The 24,438-nt window shown below is 36.8% G+C and overlaps 1 protein-coding gene and 1 long non-coding RNA gene across 4 annotated transcripts; one reads left to right on the top strand and one right to left on the bottom strand.

Annotated features, from left to right (window-relative positions):
* Positions 1–570: 570 nt before the first annotated feature.
* LOC114412345 (protein IQ-DOMAIN 1-like) lies at positions 571–6,257 on the top strand. 3 transcript variants are annotated; one of them, XM_028376188.1, is made up of 6 exons: positions 571–804; positions 1,574–1,657; positions 2,107–2,394; positions 3,601–3,825; positions 4,231–4,350; positions 5,027–6,257. In XM_028376188.1, exons 2-6 carry the CDS (start codon positions 1,589–1,591, stop codon positions 5,687–5,689), a joined length of 1,365 nt encoding a protein of 454 aa, XP_028231989.1. In that variant the 5' UTR covers positions 571–804; positions 1,574–1,588; the 3' UTR covers positions 5,690–6,257. The 3 variants fall into 3 exon arrangements, with proteins under 3 accessions (XP_028231989.1, XP_028231988.1, XP_028231987.1); XM_028376187.1 differs by having other exon boundaries at positions 572–804; positions 1,580–1,657; XM_028376186.1 differs by lacking the exon at positions 571–804 and having other exon boundaries at positions 817–1,657.
* A 1,739-nt stretch (positions 6,258–7,996) lies between these two features.
* On the bottom strand, positions 7,997–8,878 carry LOC114412344. Its single transcript, XR_003666687.1, has 2 exons — positions 8,632–8,878; positions 7,997–8,509 (listed from the first exon to the last, which is right to left on the bottom strand). It is a non-coding gene; the product is annotated as an uncharacterized LOC114412344 (long non-coding RNA).
* Positions 8,879–24,438: the final 15,560 nt, after the last annotated feature.

The following is a 24,438-nucleotide window of genomic DNA, read 5'->3' as shown; positions in this document are numbered from 1 at the left end:
TTAATCTTGGTTCCTGTAATGTTTATTTTTAATCCTCATAAGTTTACGCTTTTTTATTTTTCTTCCTTGTAAGATATTTTATTTATTTATAGCCCAGGTAAGTTTATATCATTTTTTAAATTTTAATCCCTATAAGCATCAACTCATGAGAATTATAAATAAAAAAATTTAAAATTTTAAAAAGAACTAAAAATTGAAAGAATACAACTTACAAGGACTAAAAATAAAAAAAAAATAAAAAGACTTATAGAAACAAAAATTTAAAAAACCACCAACTTCAGCTACTAAAATTAAAAATAAAATGAATTTATGGAAAAAAATGAAAATGAGCAAACATGAAAAAACAATATATTTAATAAAAAAGAACTAACGCTTAATCGCTAACTGTACCCAAATTCAAAAGTCTAAAAAGTTGGTTTGTGAGTAATGTATAATGTATTTACACATGAAGTACATTTCTGTCAAACTCTAAAGAAATCTATTACCTGCATTTCTTTCTTTCATTACAATTTGTGCTACTTTTTGTCTAACTGGTGTTCTTGTTTTGTTTTGTTTAGTTTGTCTGTTATTTAACGTTAAAATCTGCAAACACAACAGAACTGGGACCCAGTTAGCATGTGGATATTGTTATGTTACATTTCCGGTAGTTGAAGTTTCCTCCTTCAAGGCAATTATTTACCACAACAAGATCTGGTCCCTCTGCATCTCTCTTCTTCTCTTGTTGTGGGCCTCAACGTGTCTGCCACACCAAGTAAAGTGTACCTTTGAATTTGATTTGCAGGATTCTGGGATTCTCATGCAAAGGTCTTGGAATGTTTTTTTCACTTCATTTGGGTCCTCATTCTCATGCAATTTTGTCCATTTTTATTGTTTTTTGGCCTTCAAAACTGGAAGTTTTGTACTGGGTTTCATAGTTTCCTTTTCTTTCTCCTTTTTGGATTGTACTATATGGGCTCTTCTCCATTTGTCCATTGCATACTAAATTTGCATTCTTCTTTTGTAGTATTTCTCTTTCAAAGTTGGAAATTATGACATGGGTTTAATGGTTTTTCAAATCATCATATCTTGGTTCTTCTTCATTTGATCACAACATACCAAATTTACATTTTTTTGTTGTAGTTTTCTTTAAGGCATTTTTTTGAAGATGGAGATTTAGAAACGAATTCTTATCCATTTGTTCTCACTCATCACCTTAACAAACTTGATGAAAGTCTTTTACTTTTTTTGTTGGGTGGCGTTTTTGCTATTTACTTTCAGTTTCTTGTTCTTTTCAGTTATTACTGATTATTTTTTTAATCATACACGTTAGTCATAGATCTGTTTTCAGTGCTTTTGCGGTTTTGAGTCTCTGTTGACGTTTTCGTGGCAGTTTCCTTTCCCCCATTCTATGCATGAATTATGTTTTCTTTAACAGTTTGCTTCAAATTCAAAGCACATTAATAGAAACATGAGGTTTCTAACCTTGTTGAATTTAATTACTTTTTTTTTTATTTCAGTTTGTTCATCTTATTTTCCCTTCCACGGATGTGTTTGGGTTGATATTAATCTGATTTGCCTTTCCTTTGTCTCAAAGAAACAGGAATTGCAAATGGGGAAAAAAGGGAGTTGGTTTTCTGCAGTGAAGAAAGTTTTCAGTTCAGATTCCAAAAAAGATAAGGTTTAATTTAATTATTATGTGCATTGAACAAGGAAAAAGAATCAGCATTAATAGCAACACATTCTTTAACACACTTTTCTTATATTGTATCAACAGAAATCTAAAGGTTTTGGTACAGTTGTTTTTTGGGCAAATAGTTGAAATGAGTTTGAGCAAACAAATAGAGAAAGGGAGAAAGAGTGCTTCCAAATAAAAGTACCAAAATCCTTACTTTCCAAGAGTACTATAGAATTTCTCTAAATTTTGTTGGAAACTATAAAATCACACAATTGAAGGTTCTTAAATAAGAAGCGAGACCCACAATTTTTTATTTTCAATAAATTTTAGGATTAAAGTGTGTTCAAAAGTGTGTTGCTAGTATTTCTCCAAAAGAAATTTGTTTGTTTTTATTTGATTTTCATGACCAGTCTCTAACTCAAACAACCCTTTTAATTTTTGTGCCTTAAAAGAAAAAACAGAAAAGCCACCAGTCAAAGAAAGCAAGCAGTGGCAAGGATGGGGAAGCAGCAGTTGCTCTTCCTCCAATAGAAGATGTTAAATTAATTGAGGCAGAGAAGGAACAGAGCAAGCATGCTGCTTCTTTGGCATTTGCCACTGCTATTGCTGCAGAGGCTGCTGTTGCTGCTGCTCAGGCAGCTGCCAAGGTTGTTCGTCTGACAAGTATGCCACATTATACTGGAAAGACTAAGGAAGAAATTGCAGTCATCAAGATTCAGACCGCATTTCGTGGATATATGGTATTGACTTACTTCTTTTCCTTTTTATTTGGACTTTGGTGTATAGACAAAGTCACGAATGGTTCTATATTGCGGTCCACATCTGCAATTGCGACCGCAATGTAAAGGATTTTGGACTTGTTGCAACCGCATCATGACTGCAATTGCGTCTACATCAGCCGCATTTCCCTGTAACTCCCATAATACCAAGAATTATAACGAAACTGCAACTGTGACTAAAACCGTAATTTAGAACCATGCAGTCACAAGCTACCAATTAAATTTAAAAAGAAAGAAATCTCACCCCTCTTTTGGACAAAGTTTGTTCATCCCATGTTAGAAGGTAGTTGATGCTGGCAGTTTACAAATTTGCAACATGAATGTCCTTTCTTTTCATAGCAAAAGAGAGCATGAATCTCTTCTTCACAGTTTTTATTGATTAAGCTAATGTTGTTGATATGATAGAGACAGCTGGAGAAATAGAAGCATATCGATTTTCTCTTGTAAACTTTTCAATAAGTACTTATAATAGAAGAAATTAAGAAATAAAATGAATTAAGCTTCTTTCGTAAGTTAAAATTAATTTATACATCATTTTTTTGAAGTTCAGTGGAAGAATTTCTATGAAAATTGAAGTACGTAAATTTGTTTTAACTTATGGGAGAAACTTATTCATTTTATCTTTTTTCTTCTCCTATAAATAAGTACTTAATGAGAGGTTCACCGAAACAGGTCATCCATAGTGTACTCTATTCAGCTGTCTACATTACAAGAAGTTGTACCTAATAATACAGTAAAATGGTAATGATGTGTTTAATAGTAATTACAGAAGAAAAAGAGGAGGGAAATTGAGGATTTCAATAATTTCAATTATGCCAAATAATGCAGTATTATGGTTACATTATGCTAAAAGTAGTAACAGGCTCTGCAGGATTTTCCATGAAGAGAATGCTCCATAGATTTGGAGAAATTTTAAATTTGTTGTATTCATTTCCAGATGATGTTAATTTGTTTCATTTTCCTTTTGTACCTCTTGATTTAATTGCATGGATATCAACCGAAGTTTTTTTGTTGATAGGATGTCAAGATGCATTCTATAATAATTATATTCAAAGGTGTATAACTATTCGAGAAACAGTTTATTTCACTATGGATAGAATTTGTGTCTAAACTAGAGTTGCTTTATGTTGCATATATAATGAATGGTTATTGTTTTGAGACTTATAGGCAAGAAGAGCATTGCGTGCGTTGAGAGGTTTGGTGAGGTTGAAAACATTACAAGGGCAGTCTGTTAAACGGCAAGCTGCTAGCACCCTACGAAGCATGCAAACTCTAGCAAGATTACAATCTCAGATTCGTGAAAGCAGAATTAGAATGTCTGAAGAGAACCAAGCTCTTCAGCACCAACTACCGCAGAAACATGAAAAAGAACTCGAGAAGTTGCGAGCTGCTGTAAGCATTCTGTGCATATTTTCCTCTTCTGTTATGACTTATGAAGCAGTGTATGTTATGAATCAGTGTGATTGATGTGCTCTACAGAAGGCCTTTGTTTTATTGCTCAAAATTCGTGAATGCAATTTTCTTAAATGAACTAAGCTTAATGCTTTCTTGGGTTAATTTAGATGTAAATATGCTGATTATCTAATAATTGGCAGGTGATTGTAGGAGAAATTTCTCAGGAAAAGCATGCTTTAGTGGAGTTTTTAATTTACTTCTGCCATTGACTTGTTCAGTGATCCTTTTTTGGATAGGAATGTGTAATTTTCCATCTGAAAATAAGAGCTTCACATGAATGATATATGATGATGAGTGCTTCTCTTTTAATATGTATTGAAATGGCAAATACTTTTACAACAGGTTGGAGAAGAATGGGATGATAGGTCGCAGTTAAAGGAGCAAATTGAAGCAAAATTGTTGCACAGGCAAGAAGCTGCTTTGAGAAGAGAGAGAGCTTTGGCCTATTCATTCTCACATCAGGTGGCAAGACTACCTCATTTATGCTTTATTTTTGTTTCTGTTTTGGTTTTAGTGGATCAGAGAGTAACAAGTCCTGAACTCAGACTAGCAAAAATGAATCCATTTTCACATTCCATTCTCACATAAAGCAGTTGATCGGTTCACTAATTATTCACAAAATAGCCGAAGAAACATACCAATACAACGTTTGTGTGTGAAAATTGTAGAACAAAAATAGAGTTAATCTAGGTAAGATTTATCAGTTTTTTTCTCAAAAAAAAAAGTGCACTATGAATCAGCTTAATAAAAAAAGTTATGGAAATACCATTTTTTCTAGTGATTCTACACTTATGCTATGGAAAATAAATATTACCGTGATACAGTTACACTGCTTATCAATGCATTTCTGAAGGATCTATTTGCAATTCCAGATAAAAGATATCCATTTAATTAAACCAATTCATATAAGAATGCTATTGCACCTTACATTCGTTGGCATGCTGATCTTATAAAGTAGTTATTTGATCTAGGTTGTTTGTTTTGCTAGAGATAACTGACAATAGTTATATCGTTTTAGATGCACTTGTATATGTTTATAAAACTGTTTGGATGCTTTTGATTGACTTACAAATTTTGATCAACAAAAGTCTTGTTTTTTCATTATGTATAACTAATAACTAATTACTTTCTGAAACAGCAAACATGGAAGGGCTCTTCAAAGTCATTAAATCCCACATTTATGGATCCAAACAATCCCAAATGGGGGTGGAGTTGGCTAGAGAGATGGATGGCTACTCGGCCAAGGGATGGCCACAGCACTGTGGTGGATCACAATGATCATGCATCTGTGAAGAGTGCAGCGAGCCGTGCCATGTCTGTAGGGGAAATTACCAAATTGTGCTCTCTCCAAGATAAAAGACCTTCCCCTTTTGGCCAAAAACCAAGAAGACCTGCCCCTCAGAGTTCCCCTTCAAAGACACCATCTACTAATGGAAAGGCAAGGCCATCTAGCTCAAAGGGTAGTAGTGTCTGGGGTGGAGATGAGGGCTCAAGAAGCATGTTTAGTGTTCAGTCGGAGCGCTATCGCCGACACAGCATTGCAGGGTCCTCAGTGAGAGATGATGAGAGCCTTGCAAGCTCACCTGCCATTCCAAGTTACATGGCACCCACAAGCTCTGCAAAGGCCAGGTCCAAAATCATAAGGCCATCACCTGAAAAAGGAGGTGATTCTGTTTTTGCAAGGAAGCGCCTTTCATTCTCTCCTTCTTCTGCTTCAAGAAGGCATTCTGATCCTCCTAAGGTGGAAATGGTTTCCAATAATGATGCTGCTGCCGCAGTTAGCAATGGAAGGGGAAGGTAGAGCTGGAGCAATTCTTGTAGGAGAACAGTGTCTATTATTCTGTTTGGATAAACCTCTCTGTAATTGCTTATAGAAAATAAGAAGATAAAATGAATTAAATTTTTATCACAAGTTAAAAATCAACTTGTGCTTTAAAATCAAATCGTACACTTCGACTTTTATATAAGTTGAGGTACATAAGTTGATTTTAACTTGTGGAAGGAGTTGGGTTCATTTAGCTTTTCAATTTTTTGTTTTATAAGTGTTTATGGAGAAGTTTATTCAAATAAAACCTATAAGCACAACCAATTAAAAGACTCAAGATAACATTAAAATAACTTCAGCACAAATTATATTTTAATGCATCTTAAACTTTTGATTAGTTGTGTCTATAGAGACTGTCTCATGCCAGAATGACTCTTGGCCCCAAGTCTCTTAGAACTATGAATGAAGATTTTGATAGTTGCTTTGGTCCTCTTCTTCAGCCCCCTCTTCATGGTTCCTTCAGGAGTGAGATACAATACAAAATTGGCTTATCAGTTTGTTCATATCAACAAAAAAATAGTTATTTTCATAAATCTTTGACAAACATCTTTTACATTTCCTCTTAACAAACAACTGTTTAAGTGGATTGGTTTTTAGGAGTGACCCTAGTTTGTTTTGTGAAAAATTCTGTTTTTGGTTTAATTTACTGTAACCCTTGTCGTGTAGTATGTTATTTGTATTTTTTTATTGTAATTTAATTTATGGAGTATATTGGTTTTCATTTTGACTATATTAGTTACAGCACATACTTAAAATGATGTCAGGAGAAGAAGCAAAAACTAGGAAACTGGATACGGGATTTTCTTATCTGGGACTTCTGCATAGAATACATATATCCCTCTATCTGGAATCGTTAAGCGTGTGAAAATCTACATTAAACATCAATTAATTGGTGGAATTGTGTAACTAGGAGGATCTTCGTGATTTTCATTCGCTCATCTCTTCTATAAGGTGTGGACTTATTACATTGTAAAATGTTACATGAACATCTATTATATTATTTAACATCTAGAGTATCAAATATGATCTCACATTTGACTGGTATAACATGCGTTATTTGCTTGGGACGTTTTCCGCATATCTCAAATAAGAATATCAAATTAGAATTACTCTTTTATATGCAATAGAATTACTCTTTTTATAATAGGTGTTGATGTAATATTTTTCTATTTATTTCCCTCTTTCACATAATGTATAATGTAGTAAGCCTCACTTTGGTCTCCAAAATTGTAACTTTTTAATCTAGTTCTTGAAATTTATCATAAAAGATGGCAGTCCTTGTAATTTTAGAACCTCAATTACTTTTGTCTAACATTCGTAAACATTAAAAACAAATAATAGAATGCTGACATATATATTTATTATTGGTGAAGGTTTTTACTTCTTAGGTGATTTTACAAGGTTGATTTCCTAAATGGGAATAAAACCTTTTTTGTTTTGAAGGACAATTCATTAGAAACTAGAAACATCTACAAGCATAGTACAAGTATAATTAGCGCTCAAAACATTCGAGATAAATCTCGGTGGAACATCCACTTTAAAAATGTATATCATACTAGCTGTAGAGATGTGCGATGCACGTTTCCTTTTTTTTAATTATCATATTCGTTGTCTTTTCTCTCTCACATACTTGTCTACTTTAAAACACTTAGGTTGAGTTTATTTAAATTTATTTGTCAAAAAATATTTATTTTAATAAAATAAGTAATTCTATGTTTTTTCATTTTGTTTGTCTAATCTGTTTTTAACAATTTTATGTTTATTTTAAGAAGAAAATAGTATCTATTTATTAAAAAGTGCTTATTTTAAAGTTTAAACAAATTATTCTATTGTTGCTCTATTTTACATTTTAGTTACCATTAACCTGCATTTCTTTACACGTTTTTAACACACTAATTTTCGTATTTACATTGCATTTACTGGCATTAATCGTTTTTAACACATCATTCATTTATGATATCAATAAAAAATAATATATATATATATATATATATATATATATATATATATAAATAATTTAATAATTTTTTTTCAGCAATAAATTAATCTAATCTTTATTTCTTATTTTTATATTCATTATCAATAATGTTTATGTTTAATAATCATTATATTATCAATAAAAGAAATCAATAATCATATTATATTTAACATCTATATCGTTAACCACAGTGGATGCGGAACATTTTTTTTTTAAAATACCTCTTAACAATGTAAATAAAATTAAAATGAATAAATTAAACTATTAATAAACATAAAAAATAGAAACAATCAGAAAACATGATATATATACCTGAATCAAAATTTTATATGTCAATCAACCTAAAGTATACTTTCTTCCACTTTATAAAACTCTTCATAAAGCAAAAATAAGAACAAAAAAAAAAAACTGAAAAACGATAGACTTGACCATATCCTTCATAAATAATTTTGGTTTTAAAATTATCTCCATTCAATCCTGAAATGTAAGCCCAAATCAGGACGGCTTCTACCGTGGTGAAGTGTTTCAAATGGTTTACCGAGAACCATTTTTTTTCACCATGAGATACATCTCATGTACACACTTATATGGTGGACCTGTTGCACCATACTTTTTTCTTCTTTCTCTTTCCTCCAATCCGGCCAATTACAAACGGTAACCACCTCTGTTTTTCGATGTGCCACCGCTCACCGTTGCCGGAGATGACTTCCGGCGGCAGCGACTCTCCCTTCTTCTCTCTCAGTTTTCTTTTCCTATCTTTTTCTGTTTCCTTATTCTTCTTCTTCTTTCTCTTAACTATCTCCTCTCAAACCAACAACCTTCATGGTTGAAAATAAAGAAGAAAATGGACAGAGATTTACAATCAGTCAAAGACAAGCATATCAAAAATTGTAAAAGTAATGAAAAAACCAACAAACCAAAAAGACAAGAAATAGCAAACCAGAAAGAAGAAAAAATTAGAAATTGCCATCCAGAGATATTTCGTTTGGGGGTCGAGGAACCTCGGTGGCATCCAGATCTGCCGTGTATGCCATTGGATTCCAGATCCGCTGCTCTCATAATCGGGATCCAAATCTATCGTACATGCGGACGAAATCCAGATCTGTTACTCATTCAACCGACATCCAGATTCGCGATGTTTTTGTTGAGGGAGGAGCAGGTGGTGGGTCGGCACGATGGTCATTAAACTTAACGTCGATGTAGATCCGACGGTGACGGAGGTTGGTGCCGTAGAACTTGCAGGAGCCAAAGCCACTATGGTCTGAGAGATCATTGGGAACAATGGCAATTGCGTTTGTTTGATTGGAATTGAAAAATCAAGTCAAGGAAGGAGGAGAAATAGGGGATCGTAGAAAAAAAATTGTGGAGGGAGGAAAAATAAAAGTGGCGGCACAGCCGTCGGAAATCGCCTCTGCCGGAGGCGCACGGCAGAGAGGATGTACCGGCGAAAGGAGAGATGATATGGTGTTGAGAATCCATAATAAAAAAATAGACCATTCATTAAGGATATTTAAAATGTTCCACCATAATCCATTTGAAATACTTCTCCACGGTATGCATATCTAAAATAAAGAAACTACATCAGCATTACCACAACCTCTCAATCAGTCAACATTTTGCACAAGAACCTATCCAAAAATAAAAAAGATAGTCAAAACCAAAATAAAAAAGTTTAACTAGACCAGGTGGTCACTGCAAGGAGGTTCGTGCTTGCAAGTTGCAAGGTGCTCAAGGTGGTGACTTTCAGTCTATTGCTGTTAACAAGGTGCTCGAAAGGTGCTTTGTGCTTCCAAGGTGCCTATTTTATAATTTTGGTTATATGGTTATGTAAATATTTTTATTTTTCTAGACGCGTATGAGTAGAGTATGATTAGAACTTTTTTGTTTGATTGTTTGTTATCTTGTCTGAATGAGAATTGTGATTTCTGGAGGGGTAGATTGCTACTGGGCTTTGTTTGAGGGGTAGACTTATTAGGTTGCTTTTGTGTTAGAAAATAATAATCACCCCCACTAGAGAATGGCTTGATTGGTACTGGTCTTTGTTTGAGGGGTAGACATAGACATTGGCTTTGCATGATGAAAAAAATTTGAGTTAGGCTTCTTTGTGGTTGGACTTTGGTATTGTTGAGGGTTGAAATCAGATAAATTGTTGTTTGGTGGACCTCAACTACTGGGACTCTATTAGTACTCTTGCTGGGGAAGTGGTTCTGGGCTATTTTCCCCCTGTTTTGGTTGCCACTGGTGTTGTTCCTCTCAATAGGGAGTTGTGGATTGACGAGTACTTCTCAATTATTGCTGATATTGTTGGAGGAGTGTGGTTGAGGTGGTGGCTTCAAGCTGTTGCTGTAATGTCAAACATGGAAATGTTTGTTGCCGAAATGAGCAGTGACTCATTCCAGCTTCTAGGGATGGCAGAGAGGGGCATGTTACTTGAGTTCTTCGGCAAGAGGTCATGTTACGAAACCCCATATAGTTGAATAGAATGAATATAGACAATATTGAATGTGCTATAAACAAATAGTCCTTCCAAAATTTACTTGGAGTAGTAAAATTCTCTTAGAGTTTGTTAATCAGTTAATTTATTATGGTTACTTGTTAGTGCTTATTAGTTAATATAGATAGGAGCAGTGAATTCTAAAACTACATGGTTGGTCTTCTACTTGTTTGCATATGAAATTTGAAAACTTGGCTGCGGGAAATCTAAAAGTTTGATGTCAACATCAGAAGCAATGAGTTGGATGATGCTTGAGACTTGAAGATGAGGAGGAATTATCATAGCAAGAAATTTTATTTTATTTTCCTGCAAAATACTGGTAGAATGAGTAGGCACTGTCAATACTGTTGGTAGGACGCCAATGATATGATAGGTTGCTAGTAAAAATCTATCAAGAAAAAAACTATACAAGCCTAAAAAAACCGCAAGCAATTTTATCTATCATAACTACTTAACTAGTTTTTGATCGTCAATAGATCTCGTTAAAGAAGGTTACCTACCAAGTAGGATTTTAATAACTTAGGAGAATCAACCTCATTCATGGGAAGGATAAATTAACTACAAATTCTTAGTCATATATGTGGACTATCAACATAGGCCCATCCAAATTTTATAGGCTTAAACCGCAGGCGGTTTTATAATGTCAACTAATAAACTAGTACTTACCCAAGTGCCATTGAGTCTCTTTGAGAGGAAGGTTGCTCACCAAGCAAAATTTTAGTAGTATTAGGGAGAATCAATCCCCAAATTTATGGAAAGGATGAGTAAATTTTGTGTCATTAATTACTTGTGTCAATTGGCATTCACATAGCAAGAAAATATTGCTAATGGACAATGAAATCTCAAGTAGAGTTTCCTTTACGAGAAGAGCATATCAAGGATAACACTAAGTTGATTGTGAGTCCTTGTAGTCAAGTGATAGGCTGTGGGTTAGCCTCAAAACCTTGTAACCTCATTGTCTTGAGAAGCAACAAAACTTCATATATATCCCCAATCTAGGCATAGGCTGAGATCAACGAATTCCATGAAACCATGTCCCTGTTATCTATGTAATCAAACAATTTCGTAGAATACTCAATGTCACACAATACTCAATAAAGTAAAACTTACTTATACACTAATAGTCTAAAATCAAAAGTTTGCAAACTGTTTGGTGGTGGGTGAGTTCAGGTCATTAACCTCATTTTTAGCCAATAATGGAATTTCTCATAGACTTATTTTCCCACACACAATATTGCTATCAAGTTTCAACTGCATCTACAACAATTTGCAGTAAACTCCCAGAACTCATCTACTCTGGCTTATGGGGACTTATTGTACAAATGTTTTATAATATCCCCTCTTAATTATGTTGAATAATAGAAAATAAATATAGAATCTCAAAATGCAATATAGGTTACGAAGTGTTTTCTGGTCATCAATAAGCATGCGCCTTTCAACTGAGAAGTCGACATTGACAAACTTGTTATAATCAAACCATTCATTTTGAGATTTGGTTGACTCCTGACATGGACTTGGCTCAAGACAACGAGACTGATATCTAATTAGGTCTGCTTTTGCTACTAGAGAAGGAAAGAATGTTTGGTAGCCCTGTCTTGAAAAGAAAATTAAAATATAAGCAGTTAAAAATTATGCATGCACAATAACCTAGACTACTCAACCAGAATGTCATAAGTAATGAAACATACTACAAGTATTACAATTGTGTAAACATGTCTTGAGTTCAAAATTAAGGGTGAGGGGCAAGTACTACTTCATGGAGGATGTTACTACGAGTTTAATTGTGATCCATTACATGTTCGTATACACTTCTTAACATTGTCAAAACCAAGGGTGAGTTAAGATGAAGAGTTTTGGAGGGGAATTTCTTTATTATAGATGAGCATCTCCTAGTTTAAGAAATTTACAATTCAGACAAATGAAATGATAGACTATTTGTAACCTTCAAATCACCATTATTCATTTACTTAAACATTTTTTAATTCCCTATATTAAGAAATGAAATATTAACCCTCCCTTACTCCAACCTCTTTCCTCCAAAGATTGATCAATTATGAATAAGAATTACTAAAAGTAACATAAGAATGTCTAATTCTATTCCTTTCATTATAAAAATAAAATATACAAGTGAAAATTAGAGAACATTTAGCAAAAATGAAAAATTCACACTCATTCCCTGCATTACCATACATACCCAAGAGTGATCATACCAAGGTAACATAGTCACAATCCCTTTGTTAATACTTAATATGAATATAATCAACACACCCTTTTTCCAATATAACACCATTGCATCCATTAATATTGCTAAAACTAGCAAAATTTGAACTTGTTTATGTTACCTTCATGGTAGCGCAGGGCAAGCCCAGTACTTGAGGGTGTAAGACAAGGCCAGGAGGGTAACCCTGAGAATCCATCAAACAGAGACTCTGCACTATTTTTTGAAAGAAACCCGGCTAAAGAAACGACTTTCTGTAGCCAATAGTTTCCTCCTTTCGTGCCCTCGGTCACCACGCCCCCATACCATACACTTTATCCCTTCTTCTTCAGCACCTCAAATCCTGGGTATTTTCCACAAACCCAAAAACACAAATATTAGGTTTTATTGTGATCCATCAGCTCAAAAAATAAAAAATCCAGTTGCTTAATCCAGAAACTTCCGAAATGGAAGAACCAATGGTACGCACGGGCGTGGTAGTCAACGTTCGTATCCCACAAAAGACAAAAGCAGCTTGTCCTCGGCTTCTTATCTTTCACTACATATTTAGGCATACTACTACGTTTACTTATCAAAAATAGGTTGTGGTCGGCTTCATGACCATAAAACATTCAGTATAAATATAGAACTCATCTCTCATCCTTCGGAAGCAATCCAGTTTAAGACACAATCAAACACTAAATGTGAATATATCTTTCAACAGAGAAATGGCAGAGAATTATTGCACATTTATGTTAAACTTGTTACTTGTATAATTGAAAGCAAGTGCATATGCAAAAAGTAGACATGCCAAGCTCCAAAAGAAGTGCATTTAGTATTAAAATAAGTGCATTAAGACATGAAGGATTCGAAATTTGTGCCTTTTGAGTGACCAAATACTTTTAGTTAAACTGAAGGATTAAAAGAAATTATTAAATTGATCTCACTTGAGAATGTTTTGTTGGTTGATCTCAGGTCTTGAGATACTGGCTTTTCCATGCAACCAATTTCTGAAAGAAGAGCCCGGGAGTAGCTAGGAGGCAGAGGAATTTTCCTGTACAGGGTACAAGGCTGAGTATCCCATTTTTGGAAAGGCAAGGTATTGGTTGTTTGTACATTGTATAGGCATCTGGTGTGGCGTCCCTAAATAATGACTGGTTTAATAGTAATAAATTAAATAGCAGAAACCATGGGAAATTTTTTTTCTTTTTCTTTTCTCTCTCTCTTTTTTTTCGCACTGTTATTCATTTCACGGTAATTAAATTCAGAAGGAAAATCATCACTATAGAGTCCTGAATGGCCAGTTCACAACTCTATTCGGATTCATTTCTTTCTGATCACTCATAACCTCTAAACTATTTTGCTCTTTCAAAAAAAAAATATACCAGCCATCATTTTAGGTCGTCACGTGAAAAAAATAATAAGATACGGTTGGTAAACTCTTTTCAAATAAAGTTTGTTAACACTTCCTTTTAAAATAACAAGATTAAACATAATTATATTTATCATCTAAAACTGTCCAAAACATGGGAGTTTGCAAAATAACATAGTGACATCCAGAGCAAAGGTAACAACTGTGGTGGCTTTAGCCACAATATATACAATCATCAAAATTTCTATACAATAGGTCTACACACCCAAAAATCAAAAGAGTAAACCTAGCAGTCTGAACTAGATACACCCACCCACAAAAGTATGTACGCCTAGTCTAAGGAGCCGTCTGCTATGATGAAGAGTCGTCACTATTCGCTGTCCCTCTAGGGCCACTCTCCTTTGTAGAGTCTGCCTTAGATGCTGACATAATATCCTCTGGAGAATCAACATCAGGGAGTGGGTCTTCATCATCCTCAGGTAAGTCAAGGTCATCCACAGCAGGTTCAGGAGATAACTCCTCTGGGTCCTCTTAAGAGGATGACACCTTTATCACTTGAACCGGCTCAACTAGTCGATATGGAGTAGGTGTAGGTAGTATCCACTCCACAGGCTGCTGAAGTGTGCGTGCGGGTTCCTCCGGATGTACTAATGAAGTAGCAGTGAGTTGAATTGTGCCACGGAATCGGCACCTCTCATTGCCTTTGAGGGTCTCCCAAACACCCTCTAGGCACTCCATCACAACACGATCATGGATCAACTGCGCTGCCATCGCGATCTACAAGAGATAAAAGGAAGAGGGTAGACTCTTTCACAAGAAATCTAACTACAGGTAACAATACAATGCGTCCCATAACCGCTACGCATAGTCAAAAGGTCTCTCTCAAGGAATTTCCTCTTTGGTAATCGATTACCAAAGTATGTAATCGATTACCAGTGCCCAACACGAATTACTCAGCCTTTGCACATGGAAATCTACAAATTACACTGTGTAATCGATTACACCTAAATGGTGTAATCGATTACCAGTGGCAGATAGCACTGTGTAATTGATTACACACAACTGGTAATCGATTACCAGTGCCCTATCACCCTGTGTAATCGATTACACACCCTTGGTAATCGATTACCAGAGGCCATTTAACATCCTGTCTCCATTTTTAAGCCCTGTAATCGATTACCCACGAATTGTAATCGATTACCAGAGGCTAATTTCCAGATACCACCCAAAAATACATAGATGGCCAGCTGCCACACAAGCCTCCTTGCTTCATGGACTTTGTTCTTTTATTGGTTGACTGCCAGGAGCTCGCTTGTTTAGGTACGTCACAGGTTCTCACTGACTGACTATGCCCGGGTTGGGTCAGGATTTGTCAAGCTTGGTTTTGGGCAATAGCACCCCACCTGACGTCCCCAAGGTCTCCTGACCCCCGCGACATATCTCCAAGTACCACTCTGTGGTCAACAAACAAAAGTAGGAAGACTGACTCTTCCACACTTTCTCACATCAAACTTAGTGGATTATGGGGTACCCGTCATATGTGGTACTAGGTGGCGATCGGGCGATGGCGCAAATCAACTCTCCCACTTCCACAAGTCAAACATCAACACACCATCCCTAGTTGCCCACCTTTCAACTGAGCTCACGCACTCCTACGTAGCCCTTATCCTCGTTCCTCTCAGCACCGGGTTCCCATCAACCCCTCCAAGCTTCCACAATATCCAAGCAATTCAATTCCAAATATCATGAACTACCCTAAACCAAGAAAACAGAGTAGAGGCAGAAAACTCTGTCCAAAACTCACTTAAATACCACAACTTTCCTTACTCATATACCCCAGTAACATTCTCTTCGTTCCGATTCGTTAACCGTTGGATCTCCTTGAAAATTTTACTGGAAGTTCCTAGTACATAAATCTACATTTTGACCGATGGGATCTGCTAGAAAATGCCTAGAATACGAGATGTACTACTCTTCCCACGACTAGCAATGTACAACCATTTTTCTGCACTATGTAAAAAAAACTGCTGCACAATTTTGACAGCATTTTTCTGCATAAAATGGCAGATTTCGAAATCCAACTTGCCCACATCCAATTTTGATCAAATTGGATCCTACAAGTCCTAAATCATGTCTAAATTATATTTAAACCAAAAACAAACTTCAGATCAAGGTAAATCAAAATCTAGGTATCCAAAACCCATCAATTTAATTAATTTTCAAGGTTTGGGAAGTGAAAATGAGAATTGGGTAATTTTGGGGTGAACTCTCATCTTAATCAAGTCTATAACATTGATTTAGACTTGCTCAAACTGGTTTTAAGGTGAAAACTCCACCGCTTCAAAATTTGACCTCTCAACACCCAATTTACCCTAGAAATGGCTCTTTTCTTTCACATTTGTCACTCATTTTTCTCATTTGCTCTGCCCAAGCTTTCCTACAAGTCCTAATTGACATTCTAAACTAGAATCAACTCACTTTAGACTCCAATTTCCAGTAACCCCAAATTTGGCTTTTCAAACCCTCAAAATCTCGCACTTTTCTACCTACAACATTATCATTCTCACATTTAACCCTAAGTTAACTCTCCCCATCATCTCTACCAGTTTTCTATCAACAATTTCAACATACAAATATCACAAAGCATCATCATAAAACCCTAAAACAGAATGGGTAGCTTTACTCACATCAAACATGTCAAGTTTAGCATGATTTCAACAAATTCCTTCACAAATAACTACCCTAAGGCAATAACCTAGTAGAACTACCCATCATATCTCCCAAAAACCCAACACCCACGAATTTCATGTGAGAAGAAGCCCATCCATACCTGAAATTTGAAGCCCCACGAAGTAGAGGTGTGCTTCAAGACTCCGAAAATGGTTTCTCCTTGCAATTTGGAGTAGAAATGGAGAAGAATCTTGGAGCTTCAATGGAGGCACAATGGAGAGGAAGAAGAAGAGAAAAAGGCAACGTGGAAGGAGGGAGAAGTTTCTGAAATTTGCTGAAGGAAGAGAGAGAAGAGTTGGGCTTTTATTAAAAATGATTTTTTTTTTAAAAGCAATGCCACATGTCCCATTCTAGGTGGAGCAAAAAGGGCCCACCTTTTTCCCTTGATTTGACTTCATACTCAGCCACAAAGGAGAGAAAAATTTGACCTTTTGGATGCTGAAATTCTGCCTCGGTTTGCGTGCCACCTCTCTGGTTCCAGTTCCTCGCGTTTCTCTGCACCCGTCGGGGCCCGTTTTTGAAAGTAGGCAATATATATATCAAAACGCTCAGAATGAGACCCTGAGCGTGGTTCAGAGGTTGGTTTTGTTAAATTTTTATTTGCACGTAAAACGATAATTTTTAGACTAATTAATGGAGGATTAATCTATAACTGTCCAATTATGGATTACTCTTCGCTAATTAATCTAACCCGCATATTTCTCTCCCTATGTACATACCTCTACCAAGAATATACATATATATACACTGAATAATACATATATATATATATATATATATATATATATATATATATATAATTATTTAAAATGTAACATTTACAAAATTCCGGGTAGAAATTCTAGGATGTTACATCTGGATCCTCTACTGATTGTTTTTTCGTTCTAGATATTTTAGGGTACAAAGATAATAGTAAACTGATTTACTAGTGTGGTTGTTCTAATTATATTTTTTCATTGAATGTTGATTGATCCAGTAGTTTTAAGTTAGTAATGATTAGTGATTTTAACAATGGGAAGAACTAAGAAGGAACATGACATATTGCATGAGTCTAAGCCATTCTGTTGGTTTTGTTTGAACTCGTTGCATCTACAGAACACCATTTAGCATTCTTTGAAAGTGAAGACTATGATCAAGTTTTGTGTTTGTCTCAGTTTTTATTATTATTTATTAGGCCTAGTGAGCATGACCATAACATTGGCCAATGGATTAAAAAGTGTATGATAGAGAGATGGCTAATATTTAAAAAGTGTATGATAGTTTTTATTATACCCTTTTTAATGGTGTTAACTTAGTAAAAAAATATTGAGATACATAATGTGATGCCATGAGTAGTGCTAATTGAAGCGATGACAGTACTCTAAAGCTATAGATATCACACTTCTCACTTGCAACCCTAGTATAAGTAAGCTCTGCATTGATCAAATTGGAATGAGCAGTGTAAGGATTAAAAAGAAAATAACTACAAGTTAACTGGATTAAACAAAATCTACAATTTGTATCAACTCAACATTATAATTAGACATGCTAGGATGTAGAGAAAAGGGAAAGGAACCAAAAATGTAAAAAAAAAATTGGAATAATTTTACTTGGAGTTATATATCATATTATATATCCAATATAATGGTTCATGAAACTTTAATTTGATTGGAAGAAATGTGAATCATGTTTGTGGAGTTAGCTTGTGTCACAATCGAAAACATTGGGCTTCTAATATGAATAAAGTTACTGCTGGTGGCTATGTCATTATTCACTGTTGGAGGGGTGCATTCATGGTGAAGATATGATAGAGCATGGGCTTACCTTACCAAGAGGAACAAGGTTGGGAAGTGTTAGTGCTTAGCTTTACTGAGTTTTAAAAGATTGGCTAACATTTTGTTAAAACATAAGCACTTAGACAATGAAGGAAAGCTGGAGTTGCTGCACATGATGTCCAACATTATGTCAAGGAATAAGATCGGGCTGCACAATGCACAAGGCAAGATAAAATGTCAAATGAAGAATTGAAGCTGTAGGATCCACGATGTCGGATACAATGTCCAGGACATCCTGCCCGAAAATACTGGAGTTGCTGAACAATGCACAAGGCAAGATAAAAGTCAAATGAAGAATTGAAGCTGCAGGATCCACGATGTCGGATACAATGTCCAGGACATCCTGCCCGAAAATACTGGACACATAAATCTGTTATATCTTTAACAGATTATTGTGCAGTTAGCAACAGATTAGACGATCTATCTTTAGGAACGAATTAAAAGATAATTAAAGTTCGAATTACAAACTTGAATAGTTCGTTCAGGGATTAAAGATTAAAGATAAAAACTAAAAGATCAAACGTTATCTTTTAGTTCTTTAAGTGCAGATTTTTCAGGAGAATGATAGATCTCATCCAGCACAAGTTGTTACAGCCCAGATACGTACACTGCTATATAAACATGAAGGCTGCACGAGTTTTCCACCAAGTCCGGGATTGAAGAGTTATTTTGTGAGTTTTGGGACTTGAGTGTTTTGTGAGCCACCTTGATGTTACCCTAACATCAAGTGTTGGACCTGAGTGTGTAGAGTTGATCTCTTTTGTTCAGAGAGCAATCTCTGGTGCGTATTTGATTTAATTGTAAACACGGGAGAGTGATTGAGAGGGAGTGAGAGGGGTTCTCATATCTAAGAGTGGCTCTTAGGTAGAGGTTGCACGGGTAGTGGTTAGGTGAGAAGGTTGTAAACAGTGGCTGTTAGATCTTCGAACTAACACTATTTTAGTGGATTTCCTCCCTGGCTTGGTAGCCCCCAGATGTAGGTGACGTTGCACCGAACTGGGTTAACAATTCTCTTGTGTTATCTACTTGTTTAATCTGTTCATACTGTCAAACATCATCTGCATGTTCTGAAGCGTGATGTCGTGACATCCGGTACGACATCTGTCATTGGTATCAGAATTTCAATTGGTATCAGAGCAGGCACTCTAAATCACTGAGTGAGATCTAGGGAGATAAATTCTGATGAACATGGAGAAAGAAGGAGGACCAGTGAACAGACCACCAATTCTGGATGGAACCAACTATGAATACTGGAAAGCAAGGATGGTGGCCTTCCTCAAATCACTGGATAGCAGAACCTGGAAAGCTGTCATCAAAGGCTGGGAACATCCCAAGATGCTGGACACAGAAGGAAAGCCCACTAATGAATTGAAGCCAGAAGAAGACTGGACAAAAGAAGAAGACGAATTGGCACTTGGAAACTCCAAAGCCTTGAATGCTCTATTCAATGGAGTTGACAAGAATATCTTCAGACTGATCAACACATGCACAGTGGCCAAGGATGCATGGGAGATCCTGAAAACCACTCATGAAGGAACCTCCAAAGTGAAGATGTCCAGATTGCAACTATTGGCTACAAAATTCGAAAATCTGAAGATGAAGGAGGAAGAATGTATTCATGACTTCCACATGAACATTCTTGAAATTGCCAATGCTTGCACTGCCTTGGGAGAAAGGATGACAGATGAAAAGCTGGTGAGAAAGATCCTCAGATCCTTGCCTAAGAGATTTGACATGAAAGTCACTGCAATAGAGGAGGCCCAAGACATTTGCAACATGAGAGTAGATGAACTCATTGGTTCCCTTCAAACCTTTGAGCTAGGACTCTCGGATAGGACTGAAAAGAAGAGCAAGAATCTGGCGTTCGTGTCCAATGATGAAGGAGAAGAAGATGAGTATGACCTGGATACTGATGAAGGTCTGACTAACGCAGTTGTGCTCCTTGGAAAACAGTTCACAAAGTGCTGAACAGAATGGACAGGAGGCAGAAACCACATGTCCGGAACATCCCTTTCGACATCAGGAAAGGTAGTGAATACCAGAAAAGGTCAGATGAAAAGCCCAGTCACAGCAAAGGAATTCAATGCCATGGGTGTGAAGGCTATGGACACATCAAAGCTGAATGTCCCACTCATCTCAAGAAGCAGAGGAAAGGACTTTCTGTATGTCGGTCTGATGATACAGAGAGTGAACAAGAAAGTGATTCTGACAGAGATGTGAATGCACTCACTGGGAGATTTGAATCTGCTGAAGATTCAAGTGATACAGATAGTGAAATCACTTTTGATGAGCTTGCTATATCCTATAGAGAACTATGCATCAAAAGTGAGAAGATTCTTCAGCAAGAAGCACAACTGAAGAAGGTCATTGCAAATCTGGAGGCTGAGAAGGAGGCACATGAAGAGGAGATCTCTGAGCTTAAAGGAGAAGTTGGTTTTCTGAACTCTAAACTGGAAAACATGACAAAATCAATAAAGATGCTGAATAAAGGCTCAGATATGCTTGATGAGGTGCTACAGCTTGGGAAGAATGTTGGAAACCAGAGAGGACTTGGGTTTAATCATAAATCTGCTGGCAGAATAACCATGACAGAATTTGTTCCTGCCAAAAACAGCACTGGAGCCACGATGTCACAACATCGGTCTCGACATCATGGAACGCAGCAGAAAAAGAGCAAAAGAAAGAATGGAGGTGTCACTACTGTGGCAAGTATGGTCACATAAAGCCCTTTTGCTATCATTACATGGCATCCACATCATGGAACTCAAAGTAGCAGCAGCAGAAGGAAGATGATGTGGGTTCCAAAACACAAGATTGTCAGTCTTGTTGTTCATACTTCACTTAGAGCATCAGCTAAGGAAGATTGGTACCTAGATAGCGGCTGTTCCAGACACATGACAGGAGTTAAAGAATTCCTGGTGAACATTGAACCCTGCTCCACTAGCTATGTGACATTTGGAGATGGCTCTAAAGGAAAGATCACTGGAATGGGAAAGCTAGTCCATGATGGACTTCCTAGTCTGGACAAAGTACTGCTGGTGAAGGGACTGACTGCAAACTTGATCAGCATCAGTCAGTTGTGTGATGAAGGATTCAATGTAAACTTCACAAAGTCAGAATGCTTGGTGACAAATGAGAAGAGTGAAGTTCTAATGAAGGGCAGCAGATCAAAGGACAACTGTTACCTATGGACACCTCAAGAAACCAGTTACTCCTCCACATGTCTATTCTCCAAAGAAGATGAAGTCAAAATATGGCATCAAAGATTTGGACATCTGCACTTAAGAGGCATGAAGAAAATCATTGACAAAGGTGCTGTTAGAGGCATTCCCAATCTGAAAATAGAAGAAGGCAGAATCTGTGGTGAATGTCAGATTGGAAAGCAAGTCAAGATGTCCCACCAGAAGCTTCAACATCAGACCACTTCCAGGGTGCTGGAACTACTTCACATGGACTTGATGGGGCCTATGCAAGTTGAAAGCCTTGGAGGAAAGAGGTATGCCTATGTTGTTGTGGATGATTTCTCCAGATTTACCTGGGTCAACTTTATCAGAGAGAAATCAGACACCTTTGAAGTATTCAAGGAGTTGAGTCTAAGACTTCAAAGAGAAAAAGACTGTGTCATCAAGAGAATCAGGAGTGACCATGGCAGAGAGTTTGAAAACAGCAAGTTTACTGAATTCTGCACATCTGAAGGCATCACTCATGAGTTCTCTGCAGCCATTACACCACAACAAAATGGCATAGTTGAAAGAAAAACAGGACTTTGCAAGAAGCTGCTAGGGTCATGCTTCATGCCAAAGAACTTCCCTATAATCTCTGGGCTGAAGCCATGAACACAGCATGCTACATCCACAACAGAGTCACACTTAGAAGAGGGACTCCAACCACACTGTATGAAATCTGGAAAGGGAGGAAGCCAACTGTCAAGCACTTCCACATCTTTGGAAGTCCATGTTACATTTTGGCAGATAGAGAGCAAAGGAGAAAGATGGATCCCAAGAGTGATGCAGGAATATTCTTGGGATACTCTACAAACAGCAGAGCATATAGAGTATTCAATTCCAGAACCAGAACTGTGATGGAATCCATCAATGTGGTTGTTGATGATCTAACTCCAGCAAGAAAGAAGGATGTCGAAGAAGATGTCAGAACATCGGGGACAATGTAGCAGATACAGCTAAAAGTGCAGAAAATGCAGAAAACTCTGATTCTGCTACAGATGAACCAAACATCAACCAACCTGACAAGAGACCCTCCATTAGAATCCAGAAGATGCACCCCAAGGAGCTGATTATAGGAGATCCAAACAGAGGAGTCACTACAAGATCAAGGGAGATTGAGATTGTCTCCAATCATGTTTTGTCTCCAAAATTGAGCCCAAGAATGTGAAAGAGGCACTGACTGATGAGTTCTGGATCAATGCTATGCAAGAAGAATTGGAGCAATTCAAAAGGAATGAAGTTTGGGAGCTAGTTCCTAGACCCGAGGGAACTAATGTGATTGGCACCAAGTGGATCTTCAAGAACAAAACCAATGAAGAAGGTGTTATAACCAGAAACAAGGCCAGACTTGTTGCTCAAGGCTACACTCAGATTGAAGGTGTAGACTTTGATGAAACTTTCGCCCCTGTTGCTAGACTTGAGTCCATCAGATTGTTACTTGGTGTAGCTTGCATCCTCAAATTCAAGCTGTACCAGATGGATGTGAAGAGCGCGTTTCTGAATGGATACCTGAATGAAGAAGCCTATGTGGAGCAGCCAAAGGGATTTGTAGATCCAACTCATCCAGATCATGTATACAGGCTCAAGAAGGCTCTCTATGGATTGAAGCAAGCTCCAAGAGCTTGGTATGAAAGGCTAACAGAGTTCCTTACTCAGCAAGGGTATAGGAAGGGAGGAATTGACAAGACTCTCTTTGTCAAACAAGATGCTGAAAACTTGATGATAGCACAGATATATGTTGATGACATTGTGTTTGGAGGGATGTCGAATGAGATGCTTCGACATTTTGTCCAACAGATGCAATCTGAATTTGAGATGAGTCTTGTTGGAGAGCTGACTTATTTTCTGGGACTCCAAGTGAAGCAGATGGAAGACTCCATATTCCTCTCACAAAGCAAGTATGCAAAGAACATTGTCAAGAAGTTTGGGATGGAAAATGCCAGCCATAAAAGAACACCTGCACCTACTCACTTGAAGCTGTCAAAAGATGAAGCTGGCACCAGTGTTGATCAAAGTCTGTACAGAAGCATGATTGGGAGCTTACTATATTTAACAGCTAGCAGACCTGACATCACCTATGCAGTAGGTGTTTGTGCAAGATATCAAGCCAATCCTAAGATAAGTCACTTGAATCAAGTAAAGAGAATTCTGAAATATGTAAATGGCACCAGTGACTATGGGATTATGTACTGTCATTGTTCAGATTCAATGCTGGTTGGGTATTGTGATGCTGATTGGGCTGGAAGTGCAGATGACAGAAAAAGCACTTCTGGTGGATGCTTCTATCTGGGCAACAATCTTATTTCATGGTTCAGCAAGAAGCAGAACTGTGTGTCCCTATCTACTGCAGAAGCAGAGTATATTGCAGCAGGAAGCAGCTGTTCACAACTAGTTTGGATGAAGCAGATGCTCAAGGAGTACAATGTCGAACAAGATGTCATGACATTGTACTGTGACAACTGAGTGCTATTAATATTTCTAAAAATCCTGTTCAACACAGCAGAACCAAGCACATTGACATTAGACATCACTATATTAGAGATCTTGTTGATGATAAAGTTATCACACTGAGCATGTTGACACTGAGGAACAAATAGCAGATATTTTCACAAAGGCATTGGATGCAAATCAGTTTGAAAAACTGAGGGGCAAGCTGGGCATTTGTCTGCTAGAGGATTTATAGCAATTACTGTTATCTGAACGTGCTCAAACGTTATAGCACGTTCACTACTGGGCCAAAACAAATTCGACCGTTGCTTCACACGTCCCTCTACATTCCTCATTCAAACTATATTTTGTGGTAATCTCGTTTTCAGCATTCCCAACAGCTCTCAGAGATTTACGAAACCATTCCAAAGGCTCTGCTTCTCCATGGCTACCTCACCAAAAGAAACTTCAGCTCCTGGTTCACCCTCT

The sequence above is a fragment of the Glycine soja genome, chromosome 5, assembly GCF_004193775.1.
Source record: "Glycine soja cultivar W05 chromosome 5, ASM419377v2, whole genome shotgun sequence".
In the NCBI taxonomy this organism is placed as follows: Eukaryota; Viridiplantae; Streptophyta; class Magnoliopsida; order Fabales; family Fabaceae; genus Glycine; species Glycine soja.
The sequence above is the reverse complement of the archived record's forward strand: the minus strand, read 5'-3'. Positions and strand labels throughout refer to the sequence as shown.

Excerpts from the sequence above, each read along its gene's own strand:
- LOC114412345 (XM_028376186.1), top strand. The coding sequence starts at position 1,448 with ATGAGGTTTCTAACCTTGTTGAATTTAATTACTTTTTTTTTTATTTCA. Across the intron at positions 1,658-2,106 it reads CAGATTCCAAAAAAGATAAG|AAAAAACAGAAAAGCCACCA; the intron begins GTTTAATTTAAT and ends GTGCCTTAAAAG. Across the intron at positions 2,395-3,600 it reads CCGCATTTCGTGGATATATG|GCAAGAAGAGCATTGCGTGC; the intron begins GTATTGACTTAC and ends TGAGACTTATAG.